Source organism: Pyricularia grisea, assembly GCF_004355905.1.
Source record: "Pyricularia grisea strain NI907 chromosome Unknown Pyricularia_grisea_NI907_Scaffold_1, whole genome shotgun sequence".
NCBI classification, from domain to species: Eukaryota; Fungi; Ascomycota; class Sordariomycetes; order Magnaporthales; family Pyriculariaceae; genus Pyricularia; species Pyricularia grisea.
Genome location: NW_022156716.1, coordinates 68,803 through 87,694, shown reverse-complemented (window position 1 = coordinate 87,694; position 18,892 = coordinate 68,803). Strand labels below are relative to the sequence as shown.

Sequence of the window (18,892 nt, the reverse complement as noted above, 5' to 3'; positions counted from 1 at the left end):
CAACAAGTCGTGAAAGAGGATATTGAGCAGGCAGACACAATGGCCGAGTGCTAATTGACACCGAATAGTTGCATGCACTGGCGGGCTACCAGTCTTACAACTCCAATCTGTACGTTGTGCTTTTGTTTATGCTTTGGAAGACATATATAAACGATCCTGACTTTGCGACTTTTTTACTTGTCGTCCTATTATTATTCCCGAATAAAAGCAATTTGTCCGCCTTCCTAAGGGAACTATTAAAATAATCTCACAGCTCGTTCCACTCTCACATTTCAAAGCTGAGACATGCCCTCTTCTATACCATACGATCCCTCGCTCGTGCTGGCCAACATCGTCGGCAACGATGCCCTCAAGCTGGTGCAGCAGATCTCAGCCCTCCAGGCGCCGGTCGATGCGTGCCAGGAACAGCTCAACAGTCTGCTGGCTACGAAGCGCAGCATGCAAATGACGTGCTCCGAGCTCACCAACATCGGCGTGGAGACGTCCAAAATCAAAAAGTCTATCAAGGCGTTGGACCACAAAATCGAGGCGGCGGCGGCAGACTACGTCGAGGAGAAAATGGAGGCTGAAGAGAAAATCCAGCCTCTCCGCGCCACCATACGCAGCGTGCACGTCGAGATGGAGACGCCGGTCGACTACGTCAAGACGCAGATCAAAAGTATGCCGCTGGCCTCCGACTCCATCAGCATGGACGTGCAGTACTTCGCCAACGACAGCAATAGCCAGCAGGCGTCATCGCTGGCCAGCAGCGTATCGTCGTACATTTCGGGCGCCGCTTCGGTGCTGGGTAACGATAAGGCGGCACAGATGAGCCGCGCCGCGGCGAGCCAGGTCAGCGACCAGGTCAGCAAGCACAGCATCGCGGGAACGCTCGTTATCTCCGTGTCGTGCACCCACAAGAACGCGGCCGTGCTCGCACCCCTGGTGCTGAATGTCGATAAGGGCATCAAGGTCTGGAACCACCTGTTCAAGGACGATCCCATCATCCCCACCAGCACGTCCAACATGCTCCAGACGGCCCAGGAGGGAGCTTCGGGGAAAGCAGACGCCAACAAGTTCAGCATCATCTCGGGCATGACGTTCGGGTCCAGCTTCGTGGGCATGGTGCACATCCTTAACACCAGCAGCACGGCCGTTGGCGAGCGGGCGGACACCAAGCTCTCCACGCTCCAGGCCCAGTTTAAGGAGAAGCTGGACGACGCCGGGTGGATGGCGCACTGGTCCGGCGGTTTCGGCGTCAACGAGTCCATGGCCAGCAGCGTCAAAAGCCTGCTCAGCTCCCAAAACATCGATTCGCACGCTACCATGATTTGCATGGGCATTATACCATCCATCGTGGCCAGCGAGGTGCAGCTCAGCGTTGACAAGTTTGCCACCTTCGACCCCAAATCCAGCCTCGAGGCGCTTTCAGCCATCCAGAACGCCTCCGTCGCCGATCAGGACACGGTGAAGCAGGCGGCCGACGCGGCGCGCACCGGCGCCCAGCTGCTCTCCATGAAGAACAGTGAGATGAAGGCGGCGTTGTCGGCGCTGGCCGAGATCGACGACGGCAAAAATAAGGTTATCGATGTTAATTCCATGATGACAGCACTCGAGGACTACCTGAAAAAGGCAGCCGAAGGAACTTCAGGTGTGCCCATTAATTATTACCTCAAGGAAATCGACAAAAGCATGTTGGCCGAGATGTGGGTAGCTAAATACTACCCTGGCAAATACTTGAGTATTTCGTACGACGATGCGAGTCCCAGCGGCTCGGGGGGAGGCGCATCAGCTTCGGGCTCAAGTGAGCCGCCCAGCTCAAATCAAGAGGCGAACTCCAACGAGGAGTCATTTTAATTATATCTAGAAGTGACAGATTAATAGACTGAAGGCATCCTACATTCGGGCCAATACGTAAATTAGTTTCGCCCACATTTCTCCACACATTTGGTGCCCGCTTAGAACCAATACTCAGCCACTGTATTTCTCCCGCTTTTGATCAATTATAAACTCACAGGCGGTAACGCGGCGCCGTAAGCTGAGGGCGACCTGGCATTGCAGGCACTATTAGGCAGATGGAGCTCCGAAAGCTGAACGCGTTATTTTCCCCTCGTCGGTCTGGTTATCAGTTGGACCCACGTTACTGGGCTAACCGACGCACACTAACGTACACGTGCAGTTTGAATTATAGGGTAGGAGAGCCATGTATTGGGTTCAGTAGCGCTATCTAGCCAAAAGAGCGTGGAGGCTCTTTTATCCTGCTCCTATCGCTGACTCGGCGCTAGCTATCATGTGATGACAAGATCTATCGGATTATCTAATGCGACACTATGTAATTGCACATATTTGCATTATTGTTTGCGGGGCCTTTATGCACGAATGCCAGAATATCAGCTAAAATGCTAAGCGGATGCTCGTTCCTCAAATTCCCATACTAACCTCAATATTATCAGCTACAGAATTTTGCTAGTACCCCCGTTGGCACAAACAGCGCTGCCAGTCACCCACCGGCTTTTTTCACAACATAACCACCCAACAACGTCAACAACATCTTCCATCTCGCCCAATCTGTCGCAGACGCTGCAAGCCGCCATTTTTTCCTCAATCACTTTCCGTACCGGTTCGATATCCGGAAGACCTTCAGGCAGCCCGTTGGGTGTATCGCCCGTTTTGGTAATTCCCACGATGACCGAGTTAACTGTAGTCCTTTCCATTCCGGATCTGGTGCCAAGTGCATCAGCCCAAACGCGTGTCATTGATTCAAGCGCCGCTTTGGTGGCCGCATAAACCAGGGCCACTCCAGCGGGCTGGTTCTGCCGCGCCGCCTCCGAAGAAATGTTGACGATGCGGCTGTCTGGAGCGAAATGTGGAAGTAGGGCCTGCACGAGGATAACAGCAGTTGTAATATTTCCTGTAAGCATCCGTCGGACGTGGTTATCCGTTATAGCCTCTATCGGCATCGTCTCTTGCAGAGCCGTATTTTGCACCAATATATTAACCTTATTGTTGAAATTTTCCTTCACGGCGGCCACAATGTTGTGTGAACATCGTGTAGGCTCATCTAAAGGCGCGATTACACCGAATATCCGTGGCGGGTTGTATTTGGGGTTATTGCTCTCTTTAAAAAGATGGTTGATTTCATCTTGCAGGGTTGATATCCTGTTTAGCGTGGTTTCGCTGGAGCAAGTTGCAAGAACAGTTGCTCCACGAGAGGCAAGATTGAAAGCTATCCCACGTCCAAGGCCTCTAGATGCCCCACTGTTAAAAGGAAGGGGCGGTTAACTTTTGAAAAGCACCATTGCTTTGATAACAAAATGTAAACTTACGTAACTATAGCAAACTTGCCAGTCAAATCCTGCTCTCCGACTGTTGCGTTTGGAAGTGAATATTTCATTTTCGATATAAGACGTTATTCACTGTATAATGTATGAATAAAAAATTTTGAAACTTGGATTATAGCGCAGAAAATGGCTCGAGGTCTTGTGTTTATATATTGATAAAATGGGTTAAACAAAAGAACGTTAACGTGGATGTACATTACCCCGCGCAGGACAATAGCCCGCGCATTTTTTTTCAACCACACCAACGCCAACTTAACCACATATTATTTCCACAACACAAAATGCCAACTAATACAAAAAAGTCCCAAATACTTTTGGCTATTAAAACTATTCAATCGTCGAATAAATTAAACCGAAAAACCGCTATTAAAACGTATAATATACCCGAATTGATATTCCGCGATAAAATAAAAGGCGTTATTATTTTCGCCAATTATCGTTCCGGACGTTTAAAATTAACGGAAAGCGAAAAAGAAATAATTATTTAATATATATTAAATATAAATTCCCGAAAATTTCCGCCTTAAATTACCGATATGGCCGTAATAACCGACCATTTGTTCGTAACGCGGAACGCGTAACCAATTGGAACGCGATAGGTAAATCGCTTCGTCCAACGACGTATAAAATTAAAAACGCGTTTTTTTTCGCGTTTACAATTTTTAAAAAACCCTTTACGAAAATCCTAACGCGTTAAACGTTTGGTTTCGATTAATAGCTAATATAAAGGCTAAATACGGTATCCAAAATTGCGATATTTACAATTTCGACGAAACCGGTTTTATAATAAATTAAATTTGCGTTAAAATAATTATAATTAGGTCCCAAAAACGCGGAAAAAAAAATAATACAGCCTGGTAATCGAAAATGGGCGACCGCAATTTATTACATTAGTAATAACGGTTATAATATACCCCCATATCTTATCGTTAAAAACGTTTACCATTTCGCGAATTGGTATATAAAAGGCGGTTTTCCCAATTTATAACGCCTTAAAATAATTGCCAATAGATGGATAAATAACAAAACAGGGCTCGATTAGGTTTACCATTTCGACTATTATATAAAAACGCGTATAAAAAGTATATATCGAATGTTAATATTTAACGGGTACGGCAATTACCAATCCCCTAATTTCGGGGGTTATTGTAAAAACTATAATATTATTCTATTTTGCATACCTGTTCATTTATCCCACTTAATTTAACCATTTAACGTCGGAATTTTTAACGTTTTTAAATGGGCGTACGGTTAAAAAATTAATAACTTTATCCGGGCCTATATTAATAATATTAGCAAAATTAAATTTTTTTTAAGGTTTGTAACCGCGTATAAAAGTTTTATAATAAAAAAAAATATGGTTAGGGGTTTTCGAAAAATTGGGTTTATTTTTTATAACCCGGAAATTATTATTTTTAAATTAAATATTAAATTGCGGACGCCGTTACTTAAAAAACCTTTTTTTCCTATTACCGAAATTTGGATTTTTCAAATACCTTATAACCCAATAAAAGCTACTTGTTAATTAACGTTTGTAAAAATTCGAATTAGCCGTTATTAAAATAATTTTCCGACTCCGATTTTTAAAATAATTAAATCGCTGGTTAAAAATATGGACGAAATGGTATATAAAATTACATTTATCGAAGCTAAATTCCGTAATTTTTGGAAAATTAACGAAACGTTTAACAAACGACGGAAAGCTAAAAAAACACGAATCCGCCAAAAAAAATTAGCAATAATTGGAAAAATTCAAACTTTAATAAAACAAAAAAACGTTAATGGACAAATATAATAGGAAAAACGTAAAAATAAAGGTCGCAATAATGGAATACCAACGGCCGTTCGGCGTTACGGCAATTATGGCAAATTTGGTCACAACGCGAGGATTTGCCAGGAAGACGGAAAAATATCTGATGTATATAGTTCCGATTGCATTAAGGTAAATTAAACAATGCTAACATTATATTTAAAATTAAAAGTTAGGTTGACCGGAAAAATGCGCGGGCTATTATCCTACGCGGGGTAATGTACATCCACGTTATCTAAACTTTGACACAGCTTCAACACAACGCTACCTTGGGTTCGGAACCTGGTCCGAGGTATTGAGTCATACCTGACACATTACTGTATACAGACTGGGTATTCGGACTTCGCAGATTAAATATATAAAGTTTCGGACCAAAATTGAATAACTTTTTACGTACACTAATGTACACGTGCAGCCTGAATTATAGGGTAGGAGAGCCATGTATTGGGTTGAGTAGCGTTATTAAGCGAAGAGAGCGTGGAATCTCCTTTATCCTGCTTCTATCGCTGACTTGGCGCTTGCTATCATGTGATGACAAGATCTATCTGATTATCTAGTGCAACAACTTCGACTAGTTATGCTAATATTAAATTTAAACTTTTTGTGAATAGGAATTATATTATCGCTGGGGTTAGTTAGAGTATTTTCTTCGTGGTTGAAATTGCGTGGCTGGGTTCACCGCGAGAATTAGCAACAGGAAGGTGGGAAAAGCTAACATTACGTGCCTGACAATATAGTTACACCCTCCAGCGAAAGTATAGGAACCAGTTTAAAGTAAATATCGAGCCGCGTAGGACAGGGTTTTCTCGGCAACACATTGTAGCGGCCAGCCATTTCCGCGGGTTGGAGCAAAACCGCAATCCTATTTGAGGGCCTGGGGCGGCAAACTGCGGGAGTCGACGTCACATGACGACAGCGGGACTTGCGGGGCGGACCAGGCGTCCGCGATAATTAATAATAATCTGCTATTAGGTTTAGAATTTGAACTCGCGTTTTCTTTTTATCTTGGACTATATTGCTCGCTTGTTTTACTAAAAGGGCGTGGAGAAAATTAATATATATGAAAAGGGAAATAAATGGCCAAATAACAGTAATAATAAAAAAGTAAAATATAATTTTGAAAAGAAGGAAAGAGAAAAGGTTACTTCATTTTAAGGCGAGTAATTTGACGGTTTAACAAGTGGGGTCCCCCTTCGTGCCCAATTAGGCCACTGAAGAACATGGTGTGATAAACTTGGAAGTGAACCGCGGAGTGCATCACCCTTCCGAACACCAGGTTTGAAACAAAAAACATTTCGGAATCGCTCTCCGAGAGGTCTCCGTAACAGAAACGCCAATGACTCGCAACCAACGTGCAAATCCTCCCTCGTGTATTAGTGCAGTTTCTCTGTTAAAATACAGCAATTATTTAAAATTTATACCCAAGCAACACATAACCCAGCATGTAAAAGTTCTTTCCACTGGAGTTTGATTAATCACTTAGGTTTATCGCACTAAATTCCTTTTCTTCATTATCACTTCACTTTGAACTGCTTCAAGTATCCTGACATTAGCGGCAAACGTAAACACCGTCATCGCTTTTGACAATGTCGATAAATATTTCAGCGAAATCCGGCGGAAGCCTTTTTTTTGGCAAACTTGAACCGGGCGACATTAGTTTCGTGGTTGCCAATAGCGGCGTCACTAGTATGTAATTATCCGCAATTTATTGTCGGTTTTACATGGAGCTTACTGACAAACTCTAGTGTTTGGGATACTGGTTACTTGTTATCATTTACCGCATAACACTTCATCCCTATGCAAAGTACCCAGGACCCAAACTTGCTGCCATTTCGGATTTGTGGTATGCTTATCATTGGTAAGTTTGTTATTTGTAAACTCCTTTTTTCAATTATCTTCGTTATTAACACCATTAAGGTTAACGGGTTGTTGACCCTGGGCAGTGGAGGGTGCATTTGATAAATATGGCGATATAATACGCATTGCCCCCAACGAGATTGCTATATTTGGGTATAAAGCCATAGTGGGTGTGTTCTTCCTCCCAAAGAAAGCGTTTACAGGATAAAACTAACAACATAATCTTAAGATGTTTTAACACCGGGTCGGATGGACGATTCGAAAGCATTTCTTAAGACTGAGGAGCTCGGCGCGCTTGCAGGAAAGCACAAAGGCTTTGCCGCAGATACCGATCCAAAGATTCACCGGAATATACGGAAATTATTGGAGTCTAGCTTCAGCCTCAATGCTATTAAAACATGGCAGGAACCGATTTTACATAAACATTTTGACCGGTTTATCGACAAAATTGAAAAGGCTTCGAATAATGGCGCCATTAACCTAACCAAGGTGAGTTGTTTACAAAAATAACCCATATATTATTACGAAAAGATACTTGGGCCAATATGTTAATATTATGGAGCAGTGGGCTGAGTGGCTCAGTATTGACCTTGCTGGCGATCTGACATTTGGGTATGATTACGGCAACGTAGACAATGGTAAGTTTCTACCGATTTTGCAATGATCATATCTAGATTAGATCACAGTTAATTTTGAAAACGTACTCGATAGGTAAAGCGGGGGTGTTCTTGGAGACGTTTTCCAAGCTCAGCTTCTGGGGCACTGTAAACCAAGTGTCGGCACGGTTCCCGATCCTTTATCCTTTTATTCTAATCTCCATGAGCCCCGGGCTTGCAAAGATTGCACCAAAGCTTCAGCGCATCAACAGCGAACATATTACCAATCGAATTAGGAATCGCGACAAACTCGCTCACGAAGATTTCATGTCGGCGCTAATACCAACAGAAGGACAGACGCCCGAGCTTGAGTTTCTCGTCGCGCAAAGCATGAACATCGTAATAGGTAACGCCGAGGCCACTTCAAATATGTTTGTGGTGGCCGTGCACTTCCTTGGTATTCACCAAGATCGGTTGGAAAAGTTGAAAAAGGAGATCCGCGGCCGTTTTGCTTCCTATAACGAAATTACATCTGCAAACGTGCAGAATATCGTTTGGCTCAACGCCGTTGTCAATGAAGGACTTCGACTGGCCACCCAGGGTACTTCAGGTCTCCCGCGAATCAGCCCAGGGGCTATAGTTGACGGGCATTTTGTTCCAAAAGGGGTAAGCTTAACTCGCGTTTGTTCATTTATTCCTAAGTTAGTTTCCAATCGGCTCATTCCCAAACTCACATTTGCCACTTTAGTACCGCGTACAAACCAGCTTCTGGGCTGTGTTTCATTCTGAGCGATATTTCGCAAAGCCAAGGGAATTTTGGCCAGAACGGTGGCTCCCCAAGGATCATCCTGATTACGACAATACTTTCGCCAACGACCAGCTTGCTGCATATCAACCTTTTAGTCTCGGCACCAGAGGCTGCATTGGCCGCAAGACAGGTCTTGTCCAGGCCCAGCTAATGCTTGCAAAACTTATTTGGGCGCTGGATTGGGAGCACTGCAACCAAGATCAAATAGACTGGGAGCGAGATTTAAGGAGGTACGCCATGAATCAACTGCCGCATATATTTGTCCGTTTCCGGAAACGGCAAATATAACCCATTTGGAAGCTGCATGCTTGGGTGAACCTCGGTCCTATGCTGGTTGAAGTGTTCGCCAATTTTGTGAGACGACGACTGTTCTTTCAAACTGAATTAAACGGTATTAGAGTTTGAGGTTTATTGAAAATTGTATCCATTATTATACAAAATCCACAAAACTATTCAATTCTATGAGCACAGGTATGCACCGGTCGACGAACTTGTTAATCACTTACTCCTGTTAATAAAAACAATATGGCCGTGTTTTTGGAATCAAGCCATATAATTACTATAAACTCTTATGCAGTACCTAACATATCAACTTTGTACCTGGGTAGGGTACCTTTATACACTAAATCCCACGTGGTCCTATTAACAACACGTCCAAAATACTTATATATCCATCAAAAGTCGGGTATAGGTGAGCTGTTAGGTTGTTCTATCGAAACGCATGTGAAGATCTCGAGAGAGTCGTGGGTATTATTGTATATAATTGCTTTTAGTAAAAAATACCTTTTTCATTTGAGCTTCGTCCCAAAGAAATGATTTTGATCAGATAGGAACGATATTGTATCTTAGGGCAGCGAGCAAAGATTTACTAATCTTGTCCCTGTTAGAGCTCAAACAATCGTATAACACGAGATGGCTAACAAGGCGTATGTAAAACTTGATCAAATGATAATAGACTTGATAGCAGAGGTTTTGTGCGGTGTTTTAATTTGCTCTACGGACTGTGAATGCCTCCAGATGCAGCCTTGAACATTTTGAACATCTCCCAAGATTTCTCTTGATTATGACGGGTACCATCAGATACAAACTCGTAAGGCTCCTTGCGAATTGTTGGCTCGTCGTCGTGGACCTCTAATACTTGACCAGTGAGCCCTGTATCACCCACGAGAAGTGAAACGGCTTTTATCATAGTTGACATCGGTGTCACCACCATGTGCTGGTACATAGCCGGGTCTGGAATGATGTTTGTCACTGGGACCGTGAGATTTAAAATCGTAAGTACCAGAGAAAGGAAAGGAGCAAAGTCGGGGGGATAACGTGTATCCTTACCTAGAGCAGCTGGCGCCAGGGCGTTTATTTGGATCTTAACATCCTCCAGTATTGGTGCCGTTGAACGCACAAGTCCAACAACTCCCGCTTTGGTTCCTGCATATATTGGTCCGACAGGAAACGGGTACAAAGCAGCGTCAGAAGCTGTGCAGACGATTGATCCCCTGGAGTTTCCGCAAAGATTGTTCTTGCTTATGTAGTGAATAGCCAGTTTCACCGCTAATGGAGTTTTTTCCCAAGCCATTGTCAGTACGCGTACAACATCTGATTCGATTCAGTACATCTTTTAGCAGGGAAATGCATTCGACATACAGTATATAACTCCATTCAGGTTCACCGCCACAGACTTGAGGTTAGGTTCCTGAGGAGCATCGGGATGAATGATTGCCAGGGCGTTTGACATGCCCTCTGCTATGCCCGCGTTGGCAAAAACGAAATCGATGTGGCCGTTTGCCATATAGGCTAGGGCAAAAGCCTCGGCTTGCTCCTTCCAGGACGAAACATCGCACTGGTAGAATGAAACGGTGGCATCAGGATATTCCAAACCAATTTCTGAAGCCAGCTTCTCCCCAGCGGCCTTGTTAACGTCGAGAATTGCTACTTTTCCTCCCGTGGAGGCAAAATGCCGAGCTATAGCCAAGCCGATACCACTGGCACCCCCAGTCACCACGACAGATCGGCTTGCGTTGATTGCCATGACTGTTTTATGTGACCAAAGCGAATTTTCTTTTCAGGTTTAAGGCTGTTGTATATTTTATAAAAAAAAGCCACTGCAAATAGACGAGTCTCAGTGCGACGGAAGTGATGAATCAACCATGTCATTTTAACATTTATGCGAAGAGCCACCAAGCTTGGTACAGTGGCAGCCTGTTGCTTTCTTTTCCTCCGTTCCGAGATAGGTTATCCGCTCCGATCAGACTCCGAAGATATCTCGAGATTTGTAGCAGTTGTCCGGATTGGCCAAATCTGACGCAAGAAGGAACGGACACCATATCAATTTAATATGATTTTTGTGTTTTAAATCATAGTACTGTGTCTCGGAACATTGAGGAAGCTATCAGTATCCGGAAACAAGCAGTATTTCATTTTATGGCTCCGAGAAACAAAGTTTACCGGAGTTCGGAGAGCTGAAACTTTCGACTGAAGAAGTACTATTCTCCACTCAATATTTATTAAGTTACCCCACATGAAACTAATGGCATTTCCGAGACCCACAGATTGGAGCGGCAGTAGCCGTTAGGCAGCGGCTTTTTCTGAATCGAAAAGGTTTCATTGGGCCAAGTGGGAAAAGCAAATATGTACGCAGTAGTAGAAAAGACACGAAAAGAAATATATACCAAGGATTCAAATAGTAGACAGTATGAACTTCAAGAAAACTAAATTTATTTTAACCTCTGAGCAATTGGTACTCGCCTAGATATTATTTCGCGGCTGTTCATAATACGTCCTGCCCTTTAAAAAAGACTGACGCTTGCAATTATTTGCGAGACAAACCAATCTCGTCATCACTTTATATTCCCCCATACAAGTTGATCAAATGGCTGCGCCGCAGAAAGAAGAGCGGATCCCAATAGCCATCATCGGCATGGGGTGTCGATTCCCAGGTGACGCAACTAGTCCGACCAAATTCTGGGACATGATCAAGAACGGCCAAGGCAAGTAAATCCGATCAAGACAGCACTCCCTTTTTAGAATTTATGTTGACATCAGAAAAAAAAAACAGATGCATACTCTGCCACCTCTGATCGATGGAACTCCGATGTTTTCCACCATCCAAACAGCAAAAGTCGGGTGAATACGCTAGCAACCAAGGGCGGACACTTTCTCAGGGAGGACCCGTACAAGTGGGATGCGGCCTTTTTCAATATTACAGCGGCTGAAGCCAACGCTTTGGACCCAAAACAGCGCATCGTGATGGAGGTCACTTACGAGGCATTTGAAAACGCTGGTCTGCCAATTCCAAAAGTCGCCGGCACCCAAACTGCATGCTACATTGGATCTTCAACGAGCGACTACAGGGACATGGTTACGCGGGACTTTGGGAACTGGCCCAAGTACTACATATTGGGTAATTGTGAGGAGATGATCTCCAATCGGGTGTCCCACTTCTTCGACATTCACGGGCCCAGCGCCACCGTGCAGACAGCCTGCTCTTCGAGTCTTGTGGCCACCCACCTAGCCTGCCAGAGCCTGCACTCTGGGGAGTCTGAGATGGCGGTTGCCGGGGGCATAGGTCTCACGCTCACTCCAGACGGGAATATCCAGCTCGCAAATTTAACCTTCCTCAACCCCGACGGCCACTCGAGGTCCTTCTCCGACGATGCCGGCGGGTACGGCCGAGGCGAGGGTGCTGGCATCCTCATCCTGAAGCGACTAGACAAGGCCTTGAGGGATGGAGATCCCATCCGTGCTGTGATTCGGGCCTCGGGTGCCAACTCTGACGGATGGACTCAGGGTGTGACACTACCCTCTAGCGAAGCGCAGGCGGCACTCATCAAGTATGTTTACGAGTCAAATGGACTAGACTACTCAGACACTCAGTATGTCGAGGCTCATGTAAGTTCAAGCCGTGTCTGTGGCGTCGTTCTTGCGGAGTCTTTGAACTTTTCTCCAAGAAATCTAACACGAAGCGAACTTTTTTTTTTGCAGGGAACGGGGACTCCAGCAGGTGATCCCCTTGAGGCTGGGGCCATTTACAGGACGATTGGATCAGGTGCCACAAAGTCGCGAAAACTTTTGATTGGAAGTGTGAAACCGAATGCAAGTTTACTATTCCCAAGTTTCTGCTTAAGACGAACTCCAAAATACGCTCGGCTAACACTTTGGACCGGGGGCCTAAGATTGGGCATCTCGAGGCTGCTGCCGGTGTCGCGGGGATAATCAAGGGAGTATTAGCGATGGAAAATGGTCTCATACCGCCCAACATCTACTTCAACAAGCCCAATCCAGCCATCCCATTTGAGGAATGGAACATGAAAGTACCCACCAAGTTGACGCCATGGCCTGTGTGCAAGACAAAACGGATGAGCGTCAGCGGCTTTGGCATGGGCGGCACCAACGGGCATGTCGTGCTCGAGTCCTTCAATCCCAACAAGTGGGTCGATTTGCTGCCAGCAAATGGAGTATCACGCGAGGATCCCAGCAGCAAGAAGAGACTCTTTGTTTTTAGCAGCCACGATCAGGCAGGTTTCAAGCGCATCGCCGAAAAGCTCGTCGGACACTTGGACGATCTTGGTCCCGCCGCGTCGAGCCCAGGATTCCTGGCGAATTTGAGCCACACTTTGGCCACGGCGAGGTCTGGCTTGACATGGAGGTGGAGCTGTGTGGCCGAGACTGCTGCCGAGCTCCGTCACCAGCTTTCCACCAAGGCCGGCGACGCCGCCACGCGAACCCCCGAGACCCAGCCCCGGATTGGATTTGTATTTACTGGCCAGGGAGCGCAGTGGGCTGGAATGGGCGTCGAGATGTTGAAATCTCACCACGTCTTCAGGGACTCGGTCCGAAGATCTGCTATACACTTGAAATCACTTGGTTGCGATTGGGATCCTGTTGAGGAGCTCTCAAGGCCCAAGGGGGAGTCGCGACTCAAGTCACCCATGATCAGTCAGCCGATCTGCACCGTTCTTCAGGTCGCCTTGGTTGACGAACTGCGCTCCTGGGGTGTAATTCCTAAAAGGGTTGTTGGCCACTCGAGTGGTGAGATTGGAGCGGCCTATAGCGCTGGCATACTTACACACGAGGATGCTATCGAGATTGCATACCTTCGAGGAAAGTGCTCAACCGGCCTCGCCGATTTGAAGGGGGGTATGATTGCTGTTGGATGCTCGCACCAGCAGGCCAGCTCGATCCTGGAGAAGCATCACGGGGATCTCGGCAGAAGGGTGACTGTAGCATGTGTCAATTCTCCAAGCAGTGTCACGCTCTCTGGGGACTATGAAGCTCTCGAAAAGCTTCGTGGCATTCTGGAAGGGGAAAAGATGTTTGCACGTATGCTACTAGTCGACGTTGCATATCACTCCAGCCATATGCAGCGCGTAGCTGGGGAATATGGTGCTTCAATGGCTGACATTGAACCGATACCGGCCTCCGCCGAGGATCCCGACAGGACCATCATGTTCTCCAGCGTTACTGCCTCTGAAGTGGCCCCGGAACTTATGGGAAGTTACTACTGGGTTCGCAACCTCGTCTCTCCCGTCCTCTTTGAAGGTGCGGTCAAAGAAATGCTCTCTGGAAACGAACCTGGAGCAGACGCCGCCGCCCCTGCCGCCAGCAAGTCTCTAGACCTTTTGATAGAAATCGGCCCTCACAGTGCGCTAGGAGGACCCATCGAACAGATCCTTTCGCACTACAGCTTTAATGGCATCAACTACAAGTCGGCACTCCGTCGCCTGCAAAATGCTACAGACACAATCTTGGATCTCGGCGCGGCCCTGTTTGCCGAGGGCGTTCCGATACAATCACAACAGGTGAACGGCGACTCTCATTGCCAGCTGCTTACAAACCTGCCCCCTTACCCCTGGAATCACTCCAAGGTTTTCCGTTGCGATTCTCGTATTGCAAAAGAGCTTCTAGCCCAGTCCTTTGACACCAGAAGTCTCCTTGGCAGCCCGGTGCCCATGATGGACGAGACTCAACGCGTCTGGCGTAGTTTTATCCGGCTCGAGGACGAACCCTGGCTCCGAGGTCACATGGTTGGAAGCACGGTGCTTTTACCAGGGGCTGGTATGACGAGCATCGTTCTCGAAGCCGGAAAACAGCTAGTTTCGCCCGGCAAAACCGCCCGCGCCTTTCGTCTCCGCGACGTATCCCTATTTGCTGCCATGGCTCTCCCAGAGGGTGTAGCGGTCGAGGTGATAGTGCACATGAGGCCTTTTCAACAATCGACCCTGGGATCTTCCCCATCAGCCTGGTGGGAGTTTACCATGTCATCATGTGTCGGTGGAGATCAGCTGAGGGACAATTGTCGTGGCCTAATAACGATCGACCACGTCGAAGATACGACCACAGAAATGGCAGAAGAGAATGCCATAATTGAAGCCTTCGAGGTAGCCGAATACCACCGCGTGCACAATGTGTTGGATCACGAATACCCCAAGACCAGCTTCTACAACCACATGAACAGCGCTTCCTGGAAATATGGAGAAGCCTTCCAGGGCATTGAGGGCTGTCGTGTCGGTGACGGTCAAAGCACTTTTGAGATCAGAATCACTGATATTGGTGAAACATACAGCAAAGGGAAACACGACCGACCTTTCCTCATCCATGCCGGCACACTGGATGCCGTCTTCCAAAGCTGGCTGAGCAGCACTTGGATTGGGGGCAAGGACGGGGGTTTCGACTTTACGAGGCCCTTTGTACCGGTTCACTTCACTGAGCTCGAAATCTCAGCCGAGATTCCCGGCGACGTGGATTATGTACTGCGCGGTCTTTGCCTGTCGCAGCGCTATGGCATTACTGATCTATCTGCCAACATGTTCATCTACGACAAGGATGTCTCTAAGCCTTATCTAGTGGTCAAGGACTTTCGTGTCGCCGAGCTCAATATGGACGATGGTGGAGGCCAAAAACCGAACTACGTTGATCCAACCGATATTACTGGAGAGATTCGTTGGAACTACGCCTTGGATATAATGGAGCCGCAAGACATTTCTCACGTCATGTCTGCCATTCAGCCCAAGGAGAGAATCATCGAGGTTCGTTCACCTGTTTTTCTTTTTTTCTTTTTTCCTGACTTGTTATATTCGACAAGTGTTGTCTGTTGTTACTCAGTGTCCAAGTTAACAATGCCACAGATTATAAAAATGATTCATCACCTCAAACCAAGTTGCCAGGTTCTCGAAGTTACCCTTGACCAGGAACCGGTGCCAAAATCAATCATCACTCAGCTCCCCGAGGGCGTCTTGTACCAAAACCAGGTGCGCTACGTCTTAGTCAACCCCAAGGTTGGCCTCATCGACATGGAAGAATTGGATGTCAGAGTGTCTTTGGATACTCCATCTGCAGGAACGGCCAAGATTGGCGAATTACCCAAGGCAGGCCTGGTGATAATTCCAAGCCAGCTGGCGATGATCAAAAATTACGAGCAGCTTATCGACGGTTTAATTGGACTAGCCGAGCCAGACGCAAGAATCATAGTTACCACGGAGCAAGGACCACCACCTGCTGGATTTGAAGACAAGGGGTGCACTCTGGAATTTCAAGTTGATGGAAACGAGCCATTCTTTGTATACAGGACTGCTGCTGCTGCTGCCAAGCCAAAGAGCTCCGCCAAAGACACGCCTACGCCTGCTCGACGGGCCGTGTTTATCGAACCTCTGGATGCATCCGAAAAATGTTCTGCATTTTCGAAATCTCTCCAGGAGATTTTACAATCTCAAGGCTACTCAACCTCAGCAAGGACCATATCCGACGGCGTTGAAACCGACGTTACAGAAAATGATATAATGGTATCTCTGCTGGAGTTGGAAAAACCAGTGTTGGATGACCTTGGCGAGAAAGAATACGAGGTTATCAAAGGATTTTCGACGACGTTCCAGAGACTTCTTTGGGTGACATGTGGCGATAATCCTTCTTTTGGAATTATCGACGGCCTGTCGCGCTCCATCGAAAGCGAAATCGCAGGCACTAGATTCCAAGTCCTCCACCTTAGTGCAGCCACGGGGATGCAGTACGGTCCATCTCTGGCAGGACGCATCTTGTCTTCAGAGGCCACCAGGGATGATGAATTCCACGAGCGAGATGGCCTATTACAGGTGACGCGGATATATAGGAGTCTGGCCGAGAATGATGCCATCAAGGACCACCTTGAAGATCGGACGCGGATCACCCAAATCGATTCGGATGCGGACCTTCGTTTGACAATCGAAAGGCCCGGTCTGTTGGATACTTTGAAGTTTATCAATGACGACCGCCTCGCTCTTCCTCTTGCAGACCACCAAGTTGAAATCAAAGTCGCGGCCACGGGCATCAACTTTCGAGACATTATGGCCTCCATGGGACTCATTCCCATGTCGGTCTTGGGTCAGGAGGGCAGTGGTATCATTGAGAGGTTGGGAAGCAAGGCAGCGGGCAAGTTTCAAGTCGGGGACCGCGTAAGCTTCCTGGGGGTCGGCACACACGCGACCAAGGTTCGCGTAGACCACAACATCGTGGCTAGAATCCCCGACACGATGACATTCCAGGAGGCTGCTTGCATCCCCGTCTGCTACACAACTGCCTATCATGCCTTGGTCAATTTGGGGAGGCTCAGCAAGGGTAAATCGATTTTGATCCATGCAGCCGCCGGCGGTGTTGGCCAAGCCGCTGTGCAGATTGCCAAATATCTTGGCGCCACGGTATATGTTAGCGTCGGTTCCGAAACCAAGCGAAAGCTGTTGGTGAGCACGTACGGGATTTCAGAAGACCACATATTCAACTCGCGCGACCCCAGCTTCGCCAAAGGTATAATGCGCGTCACCAACGGCCGTGGTGTCGACTGTGTCCTCAACTCTCTCTCGGGTGAGCTTCTAAGGGCTTCCTGGGAGGTTTTGGCCACTTTTGGAACTTTTGTTGAGATTGGCCTGCGCGACATTCTCGACAATTCGCGCCTCGAAATGCGGCCGTTTGGGAAAAGTACAACCTTTACCTTTTTTAATCAATTCTCTCTCTACGAACATGATCCTGCCGCGCTTGGTCAAATTCTCAGCCAGGTCTTTGACCTCATCTTCACCGGCACCCTACGTGCTCCAAGTCCCCTGACTGTGTGCCAGCTGGACAAGGTTGAGGATGCCTTCCGCACAATCCAGCAGGGTAAACACATGGGGAAAATGGTTCTTTCTTTCCCCGCCGCCGACGAAAACGCAACAACGACAGCAGCCCCCGTGTTGCGGAAAGCCAAAGACTCACTCAAGCTGGACCCCAATGTCACGTATCTTCTCGTAGGTGGACTGGGCGGTCTTGGCCGCAGTCTTGCCCGGCAATTTGTTGCCTCGGGTGCTCGGAACTTGGCCTTCCTTTCGAGATCGGGCGACGGCAGCCCCGATGCCCAGGCGCTCATCAAAGAGCTGTCGGGACGCGGCGCAGTCGTCAAGGCGTACCGCGGCGACGTGTCAGACCTGGCTTCGTTCAAAGACGCCCTCGACAAGCTTGAAAGCGATCTTCCTCCTGTCAAAGGCGTAGTCCAAATGGCCATGGCGCTGCGGGATATCGTATTTGAAAAAATGTCGCACGACTGGTGGCGAACCGGCCTGCGGCCCAAGGTGCAGGGAACTTGGAACCTTCACGAATATTTTGACAAGACCCGGCCACTCGATTTCTTCATCATTTGCTCCTCCATCTCAGGGCTTTACGGCTACCCAAGCCAGGCGCAGTATTCGGCGGGTAATACATACCAAGATACCTTGGCTCACTACCGTCGTAGCCAGGGGCTCAAGGCCGTGTCGGTCAATCTGGGAATCATGCGCGACGTGGGTGTCTTGGCGGAGCAGGGCGCGACCGGTAACTTCCTCCTCTGGGAGGAAGCACTCGGCATCCGGGAGCCCGCCTTTCACGCCCTCTTCAAGGGTCTCATCAACAGACTAAAGAGCCAAGACCCTGCCTCGTGGCCCCCGGCACAGATCACCACCGGCCTGGGCACAGCTGACATCATGTCGCGACACGGTCTCGACCAGCCGGGATACTTCAAGATTCCTCGCTTCGGGCCCCTCGCTGTCCTGAGCTCCGCGAGCGGTGGGCCTTCCAGCACGGGCGGCTCAGACGCCGTGTCTCTCTCTTCGCGCTTGCCCGAGGCTTCCTCCAAGGACGAGGCCATAGCCATCATCACCGGGGCCCTAGTGGAAAAGGTGGCCGCCATTCTGCAGATGCCGGCGTCCGAAGTCGACTCGTCTCGTCCCATGTACCGCTACGGGGTGGACTCGTTGGTGGCGCTTGAAATCAGGAACTGGATCACGACGGAGATGAAGGCCACAGTCGCACTTTTAGAGGTTTTGGCCGCAGTGCCTATGGAGGTCTTTTCTGCCAGGATTGCCGAAAAAAGCAAGCTGGTCTCATTTTAGTAAGAAGGACGTGTTAAAAATTCCCAACTGGATAGTCAGTCATGATGCAACTGATTGATCAATGGCAACATTGTATAACAGCTCCATAGTCTTTTTTTCTCTCTAGATGCATATATATGTTTAAAAACCGATCCATGTTG

General features: G+C 47.6%; 5 protein-coding genes across 5 annotated transcripts; 3 read left to right on the top strand and 2 right to left on the bottom strand.

Annotated features, from left to right (window-relative positions):
* Positions 1-285: 285 nt before the first annotated feature.
* Positions 286-1,836, top strand: PgNI_00019 (uncharacterized protein; the record flags this gene model as incomplete). The annotated part of the gene is made up of 1 exon (XM_031120104.1): positions 286-1,836. One exon carries the CDS (start codon positions 286-288, stop codon positions 1,834-1,836), a length of 1,551 nt encoding a protein of 516 aa, XP_030986558.1.
* Positions 1,837-2,432: 596 nt separating this feature from the next.
* On the bottom strand, positions 2,433-3,373 carry PgNI_00018 (uncharacterized protein; the record flags this gene model as incomplete). Its single annotated transcript, XM_031120103.1, has 2 exons — positions 2,433-3,237; positions 3,306-3,373. 2 exons carry the CDS (start codon positions 3,371-3,373, stop codon positions 2,433-2,435), a joined length of 873 nt encoding a protein of 290 aa, XP_030986557.1.
* Positions 3,374-6,927: 3,554 nt separating this feature from the next.
* On the top strand, positions 6,928-8,679 carry PgNI_00017 (uncharacterized protein; the record flags this gene model as incomplete). The annotated part of the gene is made up of 6 exons (XM_031120102.1): positions 6,928-6,988; positions 7,074-7,157; positions 7,217-7,476; positions 7,553-7,625; positions 7,699-8,249; positions 8,332-8,679. The coding sequence occupies 6 exons, from the start codon at positions 6,928-6,930 to the stop codon at positions 8,677-8,679; spliced, it is 1,377 nt and encodes a 458-aa protein (XP_030987481.1).
* Positions 8,680-9,385: 706 nt separating this feature from the next.
* PgNI_00016 (uncharacterized protein) lies at positions 9,386-10,417 on the bottom strand (the record flags this gene model as incomplete). The annotated part of the gene is made up of 3 exons (XM_031120101.1): positions 9,386-9,642; positions 9,721-9,939; positions 10,033-10,417. The coding sequence occupies 3 exons, from the start codon at positions 10,415-10,417 to the stop codon at positions 9,386-9,388; spliced, it is 861 nt and encodes a 286-aa protein (XP_030987480.1).
* An 840-nt stretch (positions 10,418-11,257) lies between these two features.
* On the top strand, positions 11,258-18,752 carry PgNI_00015 (uncharacterized protein; the record flags this gene model as incomplete). Its single annotated transcript, XM_031120100.1, has 4 exons — positions 11,258-11,379; positions 11,502-12,276; positions 12,370-12,468; positions 12,561-18,752. 4 exons carry the CDS (start codon positions 11,258-11,260, stop codon positions 18,750-18,752), a joined length of 7,188 nt encoding a protein of 2,395 aa, XP_030987827.1.
* Between the last annotated feature and the right edge of the window lie 140 nt (positions 18,753-18,892).